Source organism: Physcomitrium patens, chromosome 5 (genome assembly GCF_059467195.1).
Source record: "Physcomitrium patens ecotype Gransden chromosome 5, ASM5946719v1, whole genome shotgun sequence".
In the NCBI taxonomy this organism is placed as follows: domain Eukaryota; kingdom Viridiplantae; phylum Streptophyta; class Bryopsida; order Funariales; family Funariaceae; genus Physcomitrium; species Physcomitrium patens.
In genome coordinates, this window is record NC_143414.1 from 16,042,471 (window position 1) to 16,054,519 (window position 12,049).

Consider the following 12,049-nt stretch of genomic DNA (forward strand, 5'->3'; position numbering starts at 1 on the left):
ATTTGAGGTATACCATCAACTATCAACAAAATGATTGAATAATATTTTTGCCATTAGCAAAATTTACTTATAATAATATAAAATATTCTTTTATATAATAAAAAAAATTAATAATTATAATTATCATCTATAAATTGATATTTTTGATATTTTAAAAATTAATAATTCTATAGTAGAAAATTCTAAAAATCATTTATCTAAGCTACATACAATAATGAAGGCACTACTAAATGACGCTAAAGAACAATAATAGAATAACGTAGATGTCTATTGCAAAGAATGATTTCATTTTTAGGTTGATAATAAGATATAATTATTTTATTATAATATTAAAATTATTTACCTTTGTAACAAATTGGATTATAATAAATTTGAATCATTTTTTATTTGTGAATAAGTCAATCTAATTGCTTATCAATTACATCTACTAAAGTCTATAAAAATCCATTCCATATTTCAAGTCTCTCTTTTGAAGCCATATAAGACAATAAATATTTTGGAAAGAAGACAAATATGACCATCTCTTTTAGAAGTGGATAATAATCAAAAATTTTAGGTAGAAAAAGTCTTAGCCTTGAGATAGCATCGACTTAAATTGAAACATCTTATTTATTTGTATAGATATAATATTAATAAATACACATAAAAGCCAGTAAAAATTCTTATACATGTACTAAAAAAAATCAAAGCTTTTAATCAATGACATTCATTAAAATCAAGATGAAAAATAACAAACCTTTGCTATAAAAGAAACATAATTTAAGAAAGATTGCATTCTACCTTCTATATTTTTTTGTAGTTTTTGTATAATTGTGGCATTAAGAAAATTAAGAACCAACAGCCAATAAATTTGACTCAAGAGCCATAATTTTTTGACTTATTGGACAAGGCATTATAATTATCATAGCCTTCAAGATGACATAATAGAGATGAAGACCTTCAAGAATGACATGTTCTTCTTTAAATAGATGGTGAAATATAACGTGTTTGATATCGCAACTTGAGAAGAGAATCTTGATATTTGGTGATTTCATTGAAGGTAGGAACGATTCCAAATAGTGTTACAAATATTATGTTAGAAAGAAGCTACAAAAATATCAACAATGATCAAATAACATGATAGTCTTTTCACTTTGGAATGAGATATTACTAATAGTTGAAAGATCCTATCAACTATCTTTGAAGGAAATAAAGATCAAAGTATGTGGCAAATATAATTTGATGGAATTTAGACTTCCTCAATATAAGATTAATGCTCTTTGTGGAACTTGTTTTTAAAAGGGGAGATAATTTCAAAGACATATATTTATTGTAATTATTATCTAAGTAATATAAATAAATAGAAGTAAAAGTAGATTAATTTTATAATATCTTTTAAAAAAGCTTCTTAAAAACTTTATAGATATTGCTCTGACTTTATATGTATTTGTAGTTGATAGGTAGATTAGAAACTTAGTCAAAAAATTAACTATACGTTAAATGTGTTGATAGCTTGTAGAAAAAGCTAACTATTTGGTGCTTATATAAAAAAACTTGTCTTGCAAGTTAAGATATATATTGTACAAAGTCAATACATTTTAGAGGTTATATAGAACGTCGCCACATAGCTCTTAAGTAGATAGTATATATAGAAGTCAAATTTGAGGAGGATAATCAATATCCTCTAATATCAAATAAAAAATTCTATTCTTTTTGAAAAAAATAATCAATATTAGAAGAAAAAAATACTAGTTTAAAAGTAAATAATTAATAATCTTTAAAATATAATAATAAAATTCAAATAATCCACTCACTTCTAAAAAAACAAGAATAATGAATTAGCACTCTTGTTAAACTATCAAGGATATGAATTGCAAATAATAAAACTATCAATACATTCTCGTGTCTCTAAAAAAGAATAAACATTATTCAAAGATAATATAGTATTAGACCTAGAATGACTATTTCCAAAAACAAGACAATTGGAGACTCTTAAAACAAGATTACGAACAAAAAAGGCATTGACAAGAGTAAGGAAGACTTTACTCTTGTTTCCATATATACTATCTAAGTAAGAGTTATATGGAAAGGTTCTAAAGGACCTTTGACATATATCCAACTTGCAAGACATGTGTTTAACTTATAAAACAAGTTTTTTATATATGCATCATATTGCCAACTTATACTATAAATCATCATGTATAAGACATGATCAACTTATAGGCTAAATTTTTAACCTATCAATCAACTACAAATATGTATAATTCAAATTTGTATCTAAGAAGCTTCTAAGAAGGTTTTTTACAAGATAATATTAAATCTACTTATATTTTATTTTTATATCTAATATTTCTTATTTAGATAAATATATATATTTATAACATCTATATATTATTTATACTAAATTTAAATATATAATCTTATATAAGACTATGAATAATTAATAACTTATATTATTATATTTTAATAAGTTATACTTTTAATAAATAAATTAGAAATATTAAAAAATTAATAAAAAAGAAGTTAAAATTACTTTATAAAATATAAACACCAAAAGAATTTTGACTATGTAATAAAACATCATGCACACAAATAAAAACAAAGTAGATATAAGATATAAAAATAAAATCATTACATATATACATAGCATACATAAATAATACAAAGACACATTCTTCCAAAATCACATTGGTTTAAATCAAAGACTTACCTTAGATTTGCACAAAGAACCAATGCAATTTGGAAAGAAGAATCTTATCTTTGAGATGCATAATATTTGTCCAAGGCCTACTAAGCTTAGTGAGCCAATCCTAAGCAACCTAGAATTAAACTATCCAACAAAAGTAGATCTATTTTAATGAAGTTGATGGAGTTAGTACCCATGTGCCATATTAGATGTCTCTATTAAATAGAAAGTAATATATTATCTATAGCCAATAATTGCCATAATTACATATCATTCCAAATACAATCTACTTTGATTATTGTTCAACATTACAACACCTCAACTTAATAAAATATGATAATTTACTCCACTAGCCTACATGCAATATTTCTTACGATTGTTAAATAGAAGTTTATTTCACATTTTTTGCAACAACAAAAGTTGACAATCATCAATCCAACATTGCTAAGTAAAAATCATTCTCATCACTTAAACTCCTCTGAAACACATCATGAAATCCCTACAAAGGTCCTAATTACTAAACCAACCTCGCCCTGCAATCCTAAACCAAATCCGCTGCACCTTGTGGGTTCAGGGAAAACTCACTTGGTGATGACTTAGTGATGTCATCAGATAGCATGCGCGCCTCCGCATTATTGCGTCTAGACGGCTTGACAACCGAGATGTCTAACCACTGGCAGCTCTACCTCACAGCTGACTGATAAGATGCATCTTTGCAGTAAATGCAATGAAAAGGAGTGGCCAGAGAGCAGAGGCGTGAAGCTAGAGCAACAATAGACAACCTTGCAGTTTGTGAAAGAGCAAAAGAGTTATTGGATCTGGCCTACCACACAACCTGCAGGGGCTGCCTGAAATTGAAGATGTTAGCTAATCGGCTCACTGTTGGCACATTGCATGACTGTGTTTGGATACTCATTTTTTAGAAGTTATCCTCAGTTTTATTGTCTTCATACACTGCTCTGTTTTCTCCATTCGGCAGGTGGGTGATGGAGGGAGCATACTGGGGTACAGGATAGATATTGGGGAGAATACCTACGCAAATATGTTCAAATAGTCAAGTTTATCCCCGAAAGAGAATGGAACTGCTGATTTAACTCTCTTGTAAAAATGCTTTGGGGATTGGATGTACTTATTAAAATATTGGAATACATGCTCCGCTGTCCGGAACCGTATTGACATTCTTGCAATGGAAACAGGTAAGTTCTAAACAGAACTCATGAATTTAAATCAACTGAAAAGCTTGTACAAGAATATAAACCCATTGCTAAGGAAACTGTTCAAGCCGTTTTGCCATGTTCTATGACTCTTCAGTGGCCGTTTGATGGGTGCTGATTCAACAGTAACGGTCAGAGCATAAAACAGCAGAAAGTCAAAATCACGTACCTTGCGGCAACACATGGACCAACTAACGACAGTCATACCAAAGACTACATTGAAGCCTAATCTATGAATTGGTCTAACTGAATCTTGCAATGGGAATTCCTCACAAAAGATCCTGAAGAATCCAGCAGGGTATACAAGTGCGCTAATACGAAGATCCACTAAACTCATCTTTACACTTTGCACAGCTTTCTTTACAATCTGCCGGGTGTTGTGTGGATACCATCCGTTCAAGATGATGCCCATAATCGTCTCCAGATAGATTGGTTTGGTGGAGCCTGAAATGCAGGATCCGTGCCTCGCCACAGTGCAGTAGAGGTCCATTGACCTCCCCTGCTTGTGCTTTTCCTACGGCCAAGCAAACACATCATAAGCTCATATGTGTAAAGATTCGAGTTTTATCATTTTACACGATCCTATGATTTTTCCTCATTGTTGATACTCCATTCACATGCATATCATTTCAAATGTACAGTGATTTGTGACAAGATGAATCCAGGATGATCAGTAGAGTGCTCCATTAAAATCATTTGCATTTTTCACTATGCTCAAAAGCTAGCTCAAAGCAACTCTAGAGCCCCTATGCCTGACCAGCGATTCTATGTACTGTACATGAGTCCTCCATTAATTTAAAAAACAAAAATCTCAAATCAACATTTAGATAAAGAATCCCTCCTGGTTTCACTACGTAGCATCCGGCAGAGTGTCTGCAATTTATTTGCGATACACTAGACCAGGGAAGAGGTTCAAATCCCGATCCTTCGCAACACAACAGCTGTCCATCATCCATAATTCATTAGATTAATGCTTTTGATGTAAAGACCAATTTTATATGACATTCACCTAACCCAGGATTCGAGACAAATTCTAAATAAATATTTAGATACAAGTTAAGTTGCGAAGTTTGTGAATCAAAACTGCGTTGGGATGAGGAATCTCATACTGAAGCTTGGGTGCAGTTGCTTGCAGATGGGCCAGATACTTTTGATAAAAAATCCCAGCTGATGGCTCTTCCACACCGTTGGGGCCTGAGTAGTAGGCCCGCAACACGAATTCATCTGTCCTAGGCCTGAACACAAAGCATTCGGCACCCAGGACCTCAGATATCGTAAGTTAAGTAGGAAATCGTCCATAATCACGTCATGTGTAAGAATAGATTACAATTAGGATGTAGCAACATGACAGTACAAATATACAAGAAAAAATCCCAAGTATCTAATTAGTTAGCACGGGTAACAAAAGAATGCAAAAAACGATCATAGGGTGGATAGGTTGGCACCTTCCATTATAAGTGCTTAGCCAACAAACATATGCTGCGCCAAAATACATTGCCAGGAATGGGTTGGAAAGATCATCTCTAGATCGTAACTTATATGACTTGAAGCCCATATCCCTACACCCCACATGCAAGTAATAGTGAAAATGCAACCGAAACCTTTGTTAGAGGACATAGCACAAGAACCTGATTACAAAAGTTTTAATAAAAAAACGAGATCATATCAGACAAATGTAAAAGTGTAGTACTTGTATAGCCAGGCAGCAGTTGGATACGCAGTTTGCATCACCCCTGAGATTCCATCAGCTCCATACAGCCGTCTTTTGCTACTGACCTCCGCAATTGTCCGCAGCATGATCTGCTCTCAAGAATAAAAAAACGAGAGGACGGGAAGGTCATCATTTTAAGATAAGTAAAGCAGATATCAAACTTTCAAAATATAGGGTCCTAATTGGCTGCCAACGAAATCATGAAAATGAACTTGGAAGGTATCCAAATCAAATGCTACAAATGGCTTTCGTACGCCTACTTACGCAACAACTCCACATTTTTGCAAAACACCTTAAAACCTTGACCAATGTCATTCACATGAGGGTTTTCAGAACAGTTAAATACCGGCGAAACTCGTTCAGCAAAATGTCGGAACACAACTATCTCCGCCACTGCCTGCAGCGTTAAGTTCAACAAAGATGATTATAGTCTGCTGATACAAAAACTCGGAATTGAACAGAGGATGTTTTATTTGAACAGACTCCAGGAATCAAAGGCCATGACGAGAAAACATGTGCAACTTCAGTTTCAAATCAGTCCCACCACATATTAACAGAAATTCCATACAGTCAAAGCTATGAGTTGAGAGAAGCTCAAATTAGTGGCGGAATTATTTAGAAAGGATGGCATATGAAATAAGCCTGTTAGATCACTGTGCGCACTCCGCAGTATGTATCTATATATTGTTCGAGCTTCAAGCAATATTAAAGTTTCACAACTAGGTCCATAGCAATACATTCCACACGAAACAGATCAACAGGACAACAATAGATAATCACATGGCCAACCTAGACACATCCACATACCTTCACTTCAGTAGTGGTCAAGTAAGGCCTAAGCTCTGCATCACGAGCAAATCTCACTTGACCTATTTTCTCATTTGAGTCTGTCCACTCCTTTTTAACTTGTGGGTGCCTCCACATTTCTTCCAAATCCTCAGGAGATGTTTTCTCATCCCAGTAAGTCCACTCTTTTTCTGAGAAAAACAATACTCCAAAGTTAATGATGAATCATCGCTACTTCAGAGGAGCAACTTAAGATCTGCAAATGCATCTAAAACTTCGCATGTCCAAAAATCAAGGAGCCGAAGCACAGCATATATTAATTCACTCGTACAGATTGTAAACTAAGAGTCAAGATAGGACCTATACTGCTAATAAATCCTCAAAATGTTGGCATGCTATGACATTGTGCGCATGCATACAATGACTAGTTTCTGATCTCTATCGGATCCCGCAGAAGAGACATTCAAAATTAGAATGCTGCTAAGTACGACAGTTCGAAAATATACTGACACGCATAACATACTATGGAAGTCATTGTCTTGTTTTGATATTGCAGAACTTGCCAAACATGAATAATGCTTCATTAGCACAAATACCACGCAGAAAGTAGTCATAGAAATCAGAACATACTGTGAACATTCGCCGACGAGCTGGGCTTCGCTTTTGAGTTTTTCGGATGGACAGCAACCTCTTTGATCTTGCCAAGTTTTGGATTCAAGCAACTCGGTTCCACAACAGTGTCTTTGACGCTGCTTGTGGTAGATTTTCTGCTATTCAATTCTGCGGCAGCAGTCTTAAAACTGCTGGGTGTTGGCTGTGTATCATTGGGTATTCTGGCAACGCCCTTAACAGTGTTAGTTCTAGTACCCTGGTGCTTGTTAACTTGAGTAGCCACTGACGGAGGCGGCGGAGGTGGAGCAACGACTGGACTAGGAGGTCGAAGGGGAACAGCGGGCGTTACGAAAATGAGTGGAGTCTCACTGTGGGAATACGCATGTGACACGGAAACGTCGTGAGATCGGTTGATGAATGCAAATTTTGAACAATATGCTCTTCTTAATACATCCCGTAAACAATAAAATCATTCATCCTTGATGCAACTGACTAAAAGAGATCAATTATTGAAGTGATACGCATAAAAGCCCAGAGTAAGGAAAAATAAATAAATAAGATTATCAACCTCGTATTGGGAAGGCTTTGCTTTGCCTGCAAATATTTATTCCAGTAAGCTACTGTAGAAGTTTTGGTTGCGCCTTGAGGGCCCCCATTATACCCACGAACCATGAATTCCTCGTTTCGCTTCCTACATCATCAATCACGACAATCAGTAAAGTTTCAGATGCAACACTGAGCAAACACAACAAGATTAAATCGATCGCTCCGCAACTTATTGTTTTAAGAACTTTATAACGACCCTCACTTAGGTACTCTGATCGGGAAAAATATACGCAGCTTGTTAAAAAGGTATTGTAACAAATACATCATCGTCCTCACGACCACATCACCACAAGATGATGTCGTTGAAATGTGTGCGGTTTGCATTTGAAACAAGACACTTCTCCAACGAAACATGGTATATACAAACATGATCTCCAAACTCCACCACATTAGGTACTTGATAGCCAGTTGCAGATGTATTACAATTTTAACCTTTCGTGCCAAAGTATGTTGGCCAAACTCTTAAACTTGGTCATGGAAAATGGAACTTACTTGCCGTCATAAGTTGATAGCCATTTCAAGTACGCACATCCAAAGTACACACTCACAAAAGGTCGGTAAAGTAATGCTGAAGCCCCCTCAATTACGTAAGCGCGATAACCCATATCTCTGTTTTCATCAGTGACGAACTTTAGGAGGACAATAATCGCAATTATTAACTGCAAACATAATTTCCAAAACGGAACGCTTACGAGGGAGAAAAGGATTACGTGGCAAGCCATTCTGCTGTGGATTGGAGCGTCTGCATAAGCCCAGTGCTGGCTTCGCCAAGCTTGGGCTCAAAGCGGTAAGCAAGAGGTAGTCGTGAGCTCTCCACCTCAGCAATTGCACAAACCATTGCCTGGACTCCCAAAAATACATGTAAGTATATCATTCCCATGCTGTTAAGCACACACTTTGATGTACAAGTCAAAAATTGGTAAGGTTTCAGAGTCCTCTCACATTCAACTTTGAAATCATTTAAAGAGAACATCTGGGCTTTACACTTACCACATCCAATCGCTTGAAATGTCGACGAGTAATAATCTCTGCCATGCCCTGAAATGTCATGATCAGAATAGGATAGGGCGTTGTTAGATTATCTTACGAGCAGAATCACAAGTACACCTCTTTGACTTTGAACGTCATTCTACCTAAACAAATAGCTCATGCAGGTTAAACGGAAGACGCCTTCAAATCTCAAGTACCTTTGTAACTCTTGGAACCACGTCTGGGGGAAAAAAATTAAATGAATAAATAAATAAATAAAAATTAAAAGAAGAAGAAGAAGATCATTGCAATTCACATCCACTAAAAAGCACAATAATAATCAAATTGGGATTAAAGAAGCCTGTCATGAGTTGTTGACCTTCATCTCTGTATGAGTAACATAAGGTTTCCCATCGAAGTTTCTTGAAAAGTGGACCTTCATCCCTCGCTCTTCACCTACTTTGAGCCACTCCTGACACACTTCAGGATGATTCCACATAGCCTCCATGTCCTCCACGTCCGCCCAATCATCCCAATACTTCATCGTCGGCGCCATTGTCAAGAACCAAAGCCAGAGTTGTTGACAGGCCCTTGTTACTCACGACATCAAGAGAGAATGATCAGTGCATCAAATTGAGCACACCCTTCAGGAAACATCAATCGAAGATTGCCAGTGCCGATGCAATGAGCTCCTATGCCGGTTCTGAAAGTTTGGACGAGACGTTCTAAAATGTTGCGAGTCTCACACCTCTGATGTGTTTTTTGAGGCTGCATTTCACCCACAGAACCCACCCCAAAAGTCATGATTGTTGCGTTCGTGTCATGTTAGGGAAACAATCTGAAGCTCATGGTGGAACTTGCTTTCAACTGATCAGCAACTAACATCATACCTTACCGTTTCTTGGTTAGCCTCGGGGATTTATCACCTCATAAAAGTGTCATCAGCATTTAATTTCCTAGGATTTGAGCTGTGATCTGAAACCCTACTCAAAACGAAGGCAAATTCGTTATGACAATACTGAACTTGACGATTCAGTAGGGCAGTGCGTCAATACATTGCGAAAGACATGTTTTCCCTAGGGCGGACAGTAATTAAAATAAGTTAAGAAAACAAAGATGTCTGTCATTTGAGCATTGCAGCCTCTTACACCACTCCTGACTAGCAAAGCAATTCACTGATTCAATGTGTCTGCAAAAGACATGAAATGTACTTTTACATGTTCAAATTCACATACATCTGCAGAATGACAGCCTTTCAAGAAACGAAGACAAAAACCAACACTCGTAAATTACACCCATTACTCAAGTACGTCATCGGACCGCTAGACGACTTGCTCCTTCTACCAAGTACTTTGAATTGTGAGAGCAGTGAAGTATTTATAATTGCACTATTACTAAATAAAAACGAAGCTCTTCCCTAGAGTCTGTCTGGTGATGTTGATAGATTGGAGCTACGGGCTTCACTAAATTTCTCAAAGATGAATTGGTCCAAAGGAACTGAAATAAAGAAGAGGAAGAAACCATCGAAACCATTTCGTAGGACTAGCTGTAGAACATTTAATCGACGTAACAGTGGTTCCAAGACTAGAAGATAGTAATCCAAATCATAATCAAAACTCCCTTCTAGGCGCGATCAGCTCTAGCGATGAATTCCACGAATTTGGGGCACGAGAACATAATCATAGAACAACTCTCAACACAAATGCATATTCATCGATAGTAAAGGAACAGCCCACAGTCTAAAAGCGTTGGTGCAACCACGTTGACTTACAAGACAAACCAGATCCGTTCAAGTAGAAAGGAAGTAGCGTCAAACTCCAACGACCCACCCGGCATACAACCTAGTTGAAAACGTAGAAGAGGGTGAAAAGAGAGTACCTCGACAAAAATTCACGAGCCACAGCGTGTCATATCTCCACCCAACCACCTCTCTGCCCAATATCCGCAGGTACCCTCTTAGAAGCGACCGCGAAATCAACACTGAGCTACGCAGTGAAACGAACTGGCCCACTCACCCAGAACATACAATAACCTCTCCAACCTCGTCCCAGTCACAATCCTCAACAACCAAAACAGATAGACAAATCTCCACTTATCTCACTAAGCTCTCTTCCAGATAAAAGACTAGAAAATTCACCTTCAAAAGCACGGACCCTCCCACAAACCCACAAGCCTCCACACCTCCAAGTCAAAAGTACAGCGCCCAAAGGCTCACAGGCGCAAGGACGATAGCCCCAAAACGACAGAATCCCCGAGAAAGCTACAGAGAATTCTACACATCTTCACACACTCATAACTCCACTGCGATCCAAAACGCTTCCAGCTTCCGCTACCAACAACGATCCCCTAGAAACCACGCAACCATGGGGTGGGGGGCCATCATGGGTTATGTCGCAAGCTAAACTAAGCAATGCCCTGGCTACGCTTTCACAAGTGCCCCGTGGAAGAAATTATTTGCACTGTACAGCCTTCCTTCCCCAAACAAATGTGGCCTCGAAAACTGCGTCACCCACTCATCAAGCTGCGGGGTAGTCACCGTCCCGGACGTCGCACATCATCATGCACCCACTGCCGGCACTGATCGTCTCTCACTTGCTTGTGACGTAATGAGCTTGCAAACAGGACCGTGACCTGCTTCCGCTTCACTTCCCAAACGGTCCAAATCTGGCAGACCTACACTGTGGAATGGATGTGGGGGGGGGGGGCAGGCATTCAATGAATGCTTGCCCCGCGCGATGCTTGCGCTGTTTGCGTAATAACCCTCTGCCTCCGTTCGCCGACATGCCGCCCACGCTCTCAATCCTTCTGCCCCGCCTTCTTCTTCCTCCCTCCCGGTGACAACTCTTGCCCTTGCTCTAGATTCCGCATTTTGTTGTGTAAAGGTTGTTTTCGGACCTCCAAACTTTTGCATGCTTGGAGTATCTTTGTTTTGAAAATTACTCAGTGACATATAATTTTCCTCACAGTTACAGTTATTTTGATTATGAATTCTTCATTCTTAATTAGATCATATCCATAGTATCTCTCAAATTATGTCACTAATTAGGAATAAATAAATTTATGTACATATTGCCACTATTTGTGTCAAAATATATTCAAACTCAAAACATTCAAATTTATATTCTTTGGATTTCTTTGATTCTTATATTTAACTATTTTCATAAATAAAATAAAATTTACTGATTTTTGAATTTTTACAAAATGAAGTTGTATATACAATACTAGAAAAATAGACATGAAAGAAAATATTACATAGTATATAGCAAATAGAGCACAAGATAGTTAACAGAGTTGGTTCAAATATATTGGTAAAAAATATTAACAAGAGTACGTCCAATAAGGATTTGTTTCTTCTTCAAAATTGATATCACACTTTCATCTTATCAAGGTGACATTAATAACATGCTACATGTGTTTTTAAATGTCTATATCTAGACACTAATACACATACAAGTTCATCACATTATTTTATGATGTACTTATATA

At 36.8% G+C, this 12,049-nt stretch overlaps 1 protein-coding gene across 6 annotated transcripts; it reads right to left on the bottom strand.

The window, feature by feature from the left end:
- Positions 1 to 3,843: 3,843 nt before the first annotated feature.
- On the bottom strand, positions 3,844 to 11,344 carry LOC112282595 (uncharacterized). Of its 6 annotated transcripts, none has more exons than XM_090250681.1 (15): positions 10,701 to 11,157; positions 10,442 to 10,494; positions 9,454 to 9,546; positions 8,943 to 9,331; positions 8,585 to 8,632; positions 8,305 to 8,435; positions 8,087 to 8,203; positions 7,557 to 7,679; positions 7,007 to 7,356; positions 6,398 to 6,567; positions 5,937 to 5,987; positions 5,570 to 5,679; positions 5,325 to 5,438; positions 4,989 to 5,114; positions 3,844 to 4,393 (listed from the first exon to the last, which is right to left on the bottom strand). In XM_090250681.1, exons 4-15 carry the CDS (start codon positions 9,117 to 9,119, stop codon positions 4,276 to 4,278), a joined length of 1,635 nt encoding a protein of 544 aa, XP_090106807.1. In that variant the 5' UTR covers positions 9,120 to 9,331; positions 9,454 to 9,546; positions 10,442 to 10,494; positions 10,701 to 11,157; the 3' UTR covers positions 3,844 to 4,275. The 6 variants fall into 6 exon arrangements, with proteins under 6 accessions (XP_090106807.1, XP_090106808.1, XP_090106809.1 ...); XM_090250682.1 differs by having other exon boundaries at positions 9,459 to 9,546; positions 10,701 to 11,129; XM_090250683.1 differs by lacking the exon at positions 9,454 to 9,546 and having other exon boundaries at positions 7,007 to 7,209; positions 10,701 to 11,344.
- Between the last annotated feature and the right edge of the window lie 705 nt (positions 11,345 to 12,049).